The sequence below is a fragment of the Nicotiana sylvestris genome, chromosome 3, assembly GCF_000393655.2.
Source record: "Nicotiana sylvestris chromosome 3, ASM39365v2, whole genome shotgun sequence".
NCBI lineage: Eukaryota > Viridiplantae > Streptophyta > Magnoliopsida > Solanales > Solanaceae > Nicotiana > Nicotiana sylvestris.
In genome coordinates, this window is record NC_091059.1 from 168,472,085 (window position 1) to 168,482,726 (window position 10,642).

General features: G+C 41.9%; 1 protein-coding gene across 1 annotated transcript; it reads left to right on the plus strand.

Annotated features, from left to right (window-relative positions):
* The first annotated feature begins 1,291 nt into the window (after positions 1–1,291).
* LOC138888330 (uncharacterized) lies at positions 1,292–1,942 on the plus strand. Its single transcript, XM_070170182.1, has one exon. The coding sequence runs from the start codon at positions 1,292–1,294 to the stop codon at positions 1,940–1,942; it is 651 nt and encodes a 216-aa protein (XP_070026283.1).
* Positions 1,943–10,642: the final 8,700 nt, after the last annotated feature.

Here is a 10,642-nt window from a genome sequence, read left to right on the forward strand (position 1 = left end):
CGGGAGATTAATACGACCAATCAGTGCGTGGTAAATCAACTTGCTGGTGGAAATTTCATGACAACACCGTATGTGAAAGCTTGTGAGATTTTAGATGAAATGGCAGACACTTCATCGGCATGGAAAAGTAGGAAAAATGTTCCTCAAGGTGATCCGAAGGTGATTCACCTCCATAAAAAATTGCATGATCATGGGCAAGCCATAGCCGAGTTGACCACCATAATGAATTAATTAGCCAAGGCTCAACTTCAACAAGTGCAAAGTCCTAAGCAAGTCAATGTCATGAAGGGAGTAAGCATGATGGTGAACAAAAAAAGGACCAAGGGTCCACAAGTGCAAAACCGAGTGGAGAATTATGTGCAAGAAGATAGTAGGTTTGACCAAGATGAATCTTAAAATGAACAAGAGGAGGAAGTGCAATATGTGAACAACTTTCAAGGGCAAATTTTCTCAAGGCCCGTATCAACAACAATGGCGACCTCAAGATAATCAAGGTAATTGGAATTCTAACAACCAAGGTAATTGAAGTAGAGGCAACACTCAAAGGAACTGGAATAACAATAACAATCAAGGAAATTGGAGTGGTGGAAATAACCAAGGTAATTGGAATGGAAACAACCAAGGATATTAGAGAGGTAACAATCAAGGGGGATGGAACAATAACCAAGGCAATCAGGGGTCAAATTTTCAAAGGCCCCCGATGTATCAACAACAGATAAACCTGCCTCCTTATCCTTCCCATGGTTCAAGTTCTTCCAACAATAAAATAGGGCATATTGAGAATATGTTCAAGCAAATTATGGAGAAGAACGCTGATTCTGATGCCCAATTTGCCTCCCACAATACATCAATCCTTAACTTGGAAGTTCAAATAGGGTAAATCTCTCAAGCTCTAAATACTTGTTCTATGAGGGGACTGCCAAGTGACACGGTGGTGAACCCAAATAGTGGGAACAACATGAGACATGCCATGGCTGTTACTACAAAGAGTGGAAAAGTGGGAATGCACCTACCTCTAGTCAAAGGAAACTTATGGATGATAATCAAATGGTACAAGAAGATGAGACCCCGAACAACGTAGTGCAAGCAAATGATGAAGTGCGGATTGATATTGATGACAATATGGAAGAGACTTAAGAGGAAGTGAACCCATATAGGGATCACATTGTTGACATATCTGGACTGGTAGTGCAAAAGGCCAAGGCACCATTGCCTAAGCCTCCTCCACCATATACTCAAAGGCTTTCCAAGCAAAATAGAGAGAAATCAATTCAAAAAGCCCATTGACATAATGAAGAGTCTATCGATCAATGTGCCATTAGTTGAAGCTTTGGAGCAAATTCCCAGTTATGTAAAGTTTATGAAGGATTTGGTGACAAAGAAGCGGTGGATGAATTTTGAAACTATCAAAGTCACTCATCAAGTGAGTGCAATTGTGCATTTAATGGCTCATAAATTGGAAGATCCCGGTGCTTTCACAATTCCTTATATAATTGGAAGTGCCGAGTTTGCAAAAGCCCTTTGTGATCTCGGGGCAAGTATAAATTTAATGCCCTATTCAGTTTTCAAGACTTTGGAAATTGGGCAACCAAGACCCACATCTATGAGATTACAAATGGCTAATCATACCATGAAAAGACCATTGGGAGTGATTGAAGATGTATTGGTTCGTGTTGAGAAGTTCATTCTTCCGGTGAATTTTGTAATTCTTGATTGTGAGGTTGACTGTGAGGTGCCAATTATTCTTAGTAGATATTTCCTTGCTATGTGGAAGGCTCTTGTTGATGTGGAAGCTAGAGAACTTACCTTTCGGGTTGGTGATGAAAAAGTGGTTTTGCATGTGTGTAAGTCCATGAGGCAACCTAATGGCAATGAGGTGTGCTCTTTCGTGGACTTGGTGACCGATGTGATTGTAGATGAAACAAGTGGTGTTAAATATTGATGAACTTTGGAGGTCGTCTTGCTCAACTTTGATGATGAAGAGATGGAGGGCTTCGTGGAATGTGTAAACTCTTTGCAAGGAACGGGGTCGTACACTTATGAACCCCGCAAATTGTCCTTGGATCTTGAAAATAGGACAACTCCTTCTACAAAGCCTTCAATTGAAGAGCCTCATATCTTGGAGTTGAAGCCATTGCCTCCATATCTTCGGTATGAATTTATTGGCCATTCTTCTACTTTACCGGTTATTCTTTCCTCTTGTTTGACTAACGTGCAGGTAGATTCCACAATGGCAGTGCTATAAAAAAGGAAGAAAGCTATTGAATGAACATTGGCGAATATTCGGGGGATAAGCCCTATTTTTTGCATGCACAAGATTAACTTGGAAAAAGGTGTCAAATCATCTATTGAACATCAAATGAGACTTAATGAAGCCATGCAAGAGATTGTCAAAAAGGAGATCATCAAGTGGTTGGATGTCGGGGTTGTCTACCCCATTTCTGATAGTTCATGGACTTCTCCGATTCAATGTGTCCCAAAGAAAGGGGGCATGACGGTTGTCACCAATGATAAGAATGAGTTGATTCCTACAAGAACGGTGATCGGGTGGAGAGTGTGTGTGTGTGGACTATCGTAAGCTCAATAAAGTCACAAGGAAAGACCATTTTCCACTTCCCTTCCTAGATCAAATACTTGATAGATTGACCGGACGTGCTTTCTATTGCTTCCTTAATGGGTATTCCGCCTACAACCAAATTCTTATTGCTCCGGAGGATCAAGAGAAAACTACCTTTACATGTCCTTATGGTACTTTCGCATTCAAGCAAATGCCACTTGGGTTGTGCAATGCACCAACAACTTTTCAAAGGTGTATGATGGTGATCTTCACGGACATGGTGGAGGATTACCTTGAAGTCTTCATGGATGACTTCTCGGTGGTCAGGAATTCCTTGATGATTGTCTCGCAAAGTTGGATAAAGTGTTGGCAAGATGTGAAGAAACAAATTTGGTGCTAAATTAGGAGAAATGTCATTTCATGGTCAAGGAACTCATTGTCCTTGGCCACAAGATCTCAAAGAATGCTATTGAAGTCGACAAGGCAAAGATTGAGGTGATTTCTAAACTTCCACCTCCAACTTCGGTGAAAGGCGTGTGGAGTTTCTTAGGCCACACGGGGTTTTACCGGCGTTTCATCAAGGATTTCTCTAAAGTGGTGAACCCGTTATACAAGCTATTTGAGAAAGATGCTAAGTTCCACTTCAATAATGATTGTATGAGAGCTTTTGAATTGTTAAAGTTCAAGTTGAACACTACTCCTATCATCACCGCTCCAAATTGGAGTGTTCCTTTTGAGCTCATATGTGATGCAAGCGATGTCGCGGTAGGGGAAGTTTTGGGGCAACGCATCAACAAGATTTTTCATCTGGTCTACTATGCTAGTAATACCATGAATAGTGCCCAAGTCAACTATACTGTTACGGAGAAAGAGCTCCTTGCTCTTATATTTTCTATTGAGAAGTTCTGCCCGTACTTGATGGGTGCAAAGGTGATTGTCCATACAGATCATGCGGCACTGTGTTATCTTAAGATCAAGAATGATTCCAAAGCCCGGTTGATGAGATGGGTGCTTTTGTTGCAAGAGTTTGATATTGATATCCAAAATCGAAAAGGAAGTGAAAACCAAGTGGCGAACCACTTGTCTCGTTTGGAGGAGGAGGAGAGGCTGTACGATGGCCTTGAAATCAATGACTCCTTCCCTGATAAGCAACTTTTGGCTATTTCAATGAAGTAGGTTCCATGGTTCGCGGATCTAACAAATTTCCCTTTTAATGGTATCATCCCGGATGAGTTCTCTTCAAACCAAAGGAAGAAGTCCAAACGGGATTGTCAAGACTATTATTGGGATGAACCGTACCTTTTTCCGATTTGTACGGATGGAGTGATTAGAAGATGTGTACCGGAGGAGGAACAATGTAAAATTCTTGGGGCTTGTCATTCTTCGCCATATAGAGGTCACCATGGTGGATCGAGAATGGCGGCCAAAGTGCTAAGTTGCGATTTCTCTTGGCCCACTCTTTACAAGGATGCAAGTGATCTAGTCAAGCATTGTGATGAATGTCAAAGGGCCGTTGGAATCTCAAAGAAAAATGGAATGCCCCTCACTACCATTTTGGATATTGATATTTTTGATGTGTGGGGTATTGACTTCATAGGTCCTTTTATGAGTTCTTGTGAAAACACCTACACATTGGTCGCGGTTGATAATGTGTCAAAATGAGTTGAGGCCGTTGCTCTACCCAACAATGAAGCGAGAAGTGTGGTGGCATTCTTGAAGAAGAATAATTTCACAAGGTTGGCACTCCGTGGGTTATCATAATCGATGGGGGGTCGCATTTTTGCAACAAAGCCTTCGATACATTACTTACCAAGTATGGTGTCACTCATAAAGTCACGACTCCCGATCATCCACAAGTAAGCGGTCAAGTGGAAGTCTCTAACCCGGAGATAAAGAGTATTTTGTCCAAAATAGTGAATGCTAACCGGACGGATTGGTCCAAGAAACCTGATGATGTTTTATGGGCTTATAGGACGGCCTACAAATACCCATCAAAATGTCTACATATCGGTTGGTGTTAGAAAAAGCTTTTCATCTTCCGGTGGAACTTGAGCAAAAAGCCATATGGGCTTTAAAGAAGTTGAATTCTGAGTAGGATGTCACCGCCAACTTGAGGGTGGCACATTTGAATGAGTTGGATGAGTTCCGGTACCATGAAAACAAAAGTTCATCCTTATACAAATAGAAGATGAAATATCTTTGTGACAAGTACATTTGGAACAAAGAGTTCAAAGAGGGTGATCTTGTGGTATTGTTCAATTCACGGTTGAGGATTTTTCCCGTGAAGTTAAAGTCTAAATGGAGTGGCCCGTTCGAAATTATGGGTGTGACACCCTTTGGTGCATTAGACCTGAAGAATAAAAATGATGAGGTATTTCGAGTCAATGGTCACCGAGTGAAACACTATTTGGGAAAAGTTGGTGATGTCCATGTTTTGGTGGTGATTCATTTCAAGTGATGGTAATCTACGTCGTGTCGCAACGTTAAATCAGGTGCTTCTTGGGAGACAACCCTTGTTTCTTTTTCTTTCTTTTTTTTTCTTTTGTTGATAGGTGTTATTTTGTGCTAATTGGATTTGAAGTGTGTTGCAGGGATGAGTGTGCTCTACAGAAACTGTGCTCAGAAAATGGGCTAAGTATGGAAAGAAGTGCGGATCACATGTATATCGTGCAGACCCACAATTGTGATTGCTACAGCAAAAGGGAACTGCGGGCGCGCAATTTCAGTGCAGACCACACAAATTGAAAAGGGAAAATGCAAACTCTCTAAAGTTTGTTTGTCATAGAAACAACCAAAGTTCGGCCGCACAGCAAAATCAGTGGTCCGCACCAAAATCTGCGGCCACACAGCTAAATCTGTGGAGCGCAGATCAACAAAGATTTTCAATCCCCAGGTAACATAGTGTAGACTGCAGGAGGAATTCTGCGGCCGCATTCGATCTTTTGTACCTTAAGTTGGGCCCTTCAGTATAAATAGTACATGTGGGGCTACTGTTCGACTTTTCCCTCTCTGAGCTCAAAAATTCCTAAAATTAAATTTTTTGCTCAAGTAGCTATTCTCAAGCCTAACAACTATGATCACTCATCTGCATTACTTCAAATCCGGTATGCTCAAATTACTTCTAGAATTCTTCAATTGTTTAGTTTAATTTACAATTTGTTAGTTATTTTAGGCCATTTGTCATTAGAAGTCAATTTTACAACCATGTGGGGTTTAAATTGTGTGGGTAAATTGATAATTGCTCTATAGGAGATGGGTTACTTGATTTTCATGCTTCTATGTTAATACTATGTCGAATTTGTGCAAAACTTGAAAATCTTAGACCTTTGTTTGTAAAAATTTTTAAATCTGCGTCCGCACAAGAAATTGTGTAGTCCGCAAAAATTGAGATTCGGGCAACTGGTCAAGCATGAATTTGCAAACCGCACTTGAAATTGTGCAGACCACAAAAATTCCATCGTGGCCGCAGAAAAGTGTGTGCGACCGCAGAACAGCCTATTCTCTTTCTTCAGAGAGTCAACATTTTGAAATATCCAATGTGCAGCCGCAATGATAATTGTGTACCGCAATTCAGATCTGCGGTCGCAGTGAAAATTTTGCGGTCCACAAAACCCAGCTTGCGACCGCACTTGTAATTATCTGGACCACACTTTCCCACCCTGCATACATGTTTTATTCTGTGAATATCTGTGTATCTGCACTTGAACTAGAACTGACTCTTGTTGTTGCTTAGTACAAATAATGGTTAGATATTAAGGCCACGGTGATATATCAAAGGGGAGGGGTGAACCTTCCAGAGGCCGAGGTAAAAGTGCCTTACCCCTCGCCCTTCATAATATTATAACCAAGAAGGCTACAACCGGTCGAGGTAGAAATGCAGAGCCCGCCGAATCAAGTTCTTTTATCCCATGAGGCATCGGAGGGCAACACGGTTGAAGAGCAGGTTGTCCAAGCAAAGCCTCCAGCACAATTTTAACTCGGAGACGAGCCTTCCACCTCTGAGAGCACTTCCGAGGGTTCGGAAGGTGCTAGTCAAGCTTTGGAGCCCTCATCTACACCTACCCCGACGCACTAGCTACTACACTGGATGTTGATCGTATTATGAATGATGGATGAGGGGGTGATACCATAGTTGCCGGCCTTGAAAGGTATAAAAAGAAAGAGGTGTGGGAAGATAAGCTTGTTAGTCTGGCTGCCTTCATGAGTTTCTGAGAGTGGTGATCGGTGATATCGCTCACTCTTGAGTGTTAGTGCAATTTGAAAGACCTTGATAAATACAACCCGACAGTGTTGAGATAGTTTCGGGAGTGGAATGGGTGGATGTGGTTCACCCAGAGTGTGGTAGATGCCGAGGAATACCTGGTTCGGGAATTTTACGCCAATGTGGCGTATATAAAGAAAGGGACCAAGGTAACAAAAGTGAGAAATCTGAAGGTGAGGTTTGACCAGAACATCCTGAACACTTATTTAGGGTTTGAGGATTTGGAGCTTGTGCAATACCTGGAAAAGCTAACACTGGATATGCAGCTTGCCCGTGGCTAGCTAAAATTCTTATAGCTTCAGGGCTGCCTCTACCATGGATCACAGTAGGGGTTCATATTCAGCGGAACACCCTAAACTTTGAGGCAAAAGGATGGCAGACATTTGTGTGCAGCAGACTAGACCCATGCCAAAATGAAACAAATCTTTCGATTCCGCAGGCAGTGCTAGTTGCCTCAATTATGGCCGGATACCCGTCAATGTGGGTGTCATGATGTCGGCAAACATTTTTGTGGTCGTCAGGCAAGATGATAGCTCCTACCCGTATCCCAACAATATCACTGAGTACCTTACGGATGCGCAGGTAGAGCTAAAGGATTTGAACACAAAGGTTAGAGTTAAGAAGCCCTTCTCATGGTATTCCTTAATGGCCACACATAACGCTAAGAGAAAGGGTCATCCCACTACCACCATTGGCTAGTCTGATGAGCCGTCGGTGGTACCTGCATAAACAGTTGATATGCCATCCACTTTAGCAGAGCCTTTAGACAGTGCAGTTTCCATGCCACCACCTTCAGCCTCAGTCTTCCACCTCAGCTTTAAAGCCGGTACCTATGCCCACTCATCCGCTATCTCCGTTGCGAGTCTCCTAGACACTGGCAAACCTCAACAACTGAATGCAAATAGCCACTGCAAAGCTGTCTGACATATCCAGTACTGTTATAGCGCAGTCATCCATTCTGGCACCCCAGGTTCCTTTGACAGTGGAGGAGACATTGAAGAAGAACTTGGAGAACCAGACCACCATAATGAACACCTTGGTAGCACACAGATCAGTGATTGAGGAGATGGGAAAGCAAGTAAAGGAAATGAGGAAATCCTAGGCGTCCAAAAAATCAGTTGACAGTCTGAGGAGAGAGATGACCAAGATAGCAGCAATTGGTGATTTTCCATTTGGCATGCTGATGGAGTCAGATCCACCAGCACCAGTAGATGCAGCAGCACCATCAGCTCCAGTGGCACCAGCTGGCTAGTCTGAGGAGCCAGATATGGCTGCCGTCACTACCGAAGCGATGTGCCAGATGTTCACCAACCCAGCTACTCCTGGAGTCGAGGATGATGAAATATAGTTAGAGGAGACTGAGGGCGGTGACGCTGCTATGGACACAGAGATGTACAAGGCCATATAGGGAGTCTTCTTCACTCTTACCCTTTCCTTACTTTTATTTTGTTAAGCATTTGGGACAATGCTTATTTTTATTCGGGGGGGGGGATGGGGGGAGTTTATTTGAGCTATTTTGACGATTCTAGACATTTGGTTTGTAATAACTGATAGTATTTTCTTCTTTCTCCTTATTCTGTATATATTCTCTCCTTTCTCTATTTCCCTCTCTCATTATGTATATTCGTTACGCTTTCAGTAGTTTTGCTTTGTAGCTTATTTATTTTATTTTCTTATTAGTTAATATTTAATTTAGTAGCTTCTTTTTGAGTTAGTAATTTTTTTATGTTTTAGTGGACAATAAGCCTTTTGTTTTCTTAATCTCACGGTTCTTTCCAAAGGTAGTTTTTGTGAGAACCGGGTGACTCTTCCCAACGATGGATGGTGTAACAACCTTCTTAATGTATCGAGTCCGTCTTTGGTGTCTAGGTAGTAATAGTAGTAATAATGAATAACAAAACCCGATTAAGTCAAACTAGAAGAGTCAAACATGCTTTATTTGGCACCAACACATTTCACTACGTGCTTGTAGTTAGAGACAAGGATTTTTTAAAGGAAATGGCTCTAGTTAGTGGCTTAGTGACTTTGTGACTCTTGTGTTGACTTTGATACCATCTAGTGGTCTAATTGGACCATAGTGATCTTCAATCTCGAATGAGGTCGTAATGAGCCCTCGACTCTATCCTCTTTAACAATCTAGTTGTGTGAGGGGTGAGATGCTTTGTTGCCAGTCCGAGTACTTGTGCGGAAGGTCTAGAACTTGCCCCGAATGTGTTTTAAGGCGAAATCGTAAGTTTTTTTTGGCTTGAGAAGTGATTGTAGGATTTCCTTGGCCCATTTGAATTTTCTATTGCCTGCCAATGATGTCATCACTAGTCAACCCCTTCGAGCCTTTAGCCTTTCTCCTTTGGAAACCATGTTACAAGCATTTACCCGTTCTATAGTGACCCTCTCTTGGCTCCCAAGCTCTCCTTAACACTCATGTGAAACAATTGACCAAAAATGTAAGTTTGGGTGAGAGACAAGGAATATGAAAAAAGGTATTAAGGCACAAAAAGAGAAAAAGGAATGACGAGAAGGAAAGGCAAAGAAAAGCAAAGAACAAAAAGAAAAAAAAAGGAATAAATGAAAGAGTTGAAAAGATTCAAAGAAGAGGAAATGATCATAAACATGGAGAAATATGAATGAAATTATCAATAAAGAGTGATGTTAAGTTTCTCTAGTCCCCCAAGGAAAAGAAAATGCCTAAAGGAATCGGTAAAGTGTGAGCCGAGAATTGAAAGATGGAGTGCTTAAGGAAGGTGTAACCACTTATCCATATTGTGTCAATACCTAATCCAAAAGCCTTCATTACATCCCCGAAGAAGCCCTGCTTGATCTCGAGCCGAGTGAGCTACATTAGTGGTGATTTACATGAGGGGCAAGCTAATGGTACCGGAAGCCATACTCGAGATATTCTCTTGAGAGAGATGAGTGAACCTTTTGTAATTTTAAATTGAATGATTAATTTGAAAGTGAGCTTGGTAAATGGAGAGTAGAGGAGGATGAGGAGGAGTTTTGGATCCACCATGACATACAATATAGAGAGGAAGTCCTTGATGAGCTTCGACAACCCTTGATACTCGAATGTCACAATAGAGCTTATGCGCATAAATGTTTAACTTGTTGCCTTGTCAATAATGCATGAGTGGTGTGGGTAATTGTTGGTCCCAACTGAGGTGTGAATGATTCACCCATGGCTAGCTATAATGTCCTTTAATTTTTGGAGGGAACTATTTTGTTTTCTTGAGGGCAAGCAAAGACTTAAGTTTGGGGGAGTTGATAAGTGGGAATTTTAACTACTTATTAGCGCCTTTTAACTTTTGTTTTAGTCTAAAAGCATTCAATTGTGTTCCCGAAAAATGATGAAATATGCTTAATTGCAGGAATATTAGAAAGTGAACTCCTACGATGAAATCCAACTCAAGAAGGAGTAATCTGAACTCAAGAACACAAAAAGGGCACAGAAGCTCAGAAGTGCGGACTACAAAATATCATCTGCAGCCACAGAATGTGAAGGAAAGGCCAACAGAAAAAGTTGCAAAGTGCGGTCCCCACATGAATTGTGCGACCGCAGAAGCTGGGTCAGGAGAAAATTTCACAGAGCCTGCATTTCAAGACCATTAAAAGTGCGGACCGCACAATTATTGTGCGGCCGCAGAAGGAGAGCTATGCGACTGCAATTACAATTGTGCGGATCGCAGAGAGAGTGCAGTGCGGCCACAGTCCAAAATTATGTAGCCGCAGATTTCCAATCCTGTCAAGCTGAAGAAAAGTGTGGACCGCACATGGAATTGTGCGGCCGCAGAACCTCCGAAAGGGCATTTTTGTTCGAAATTTTGAGC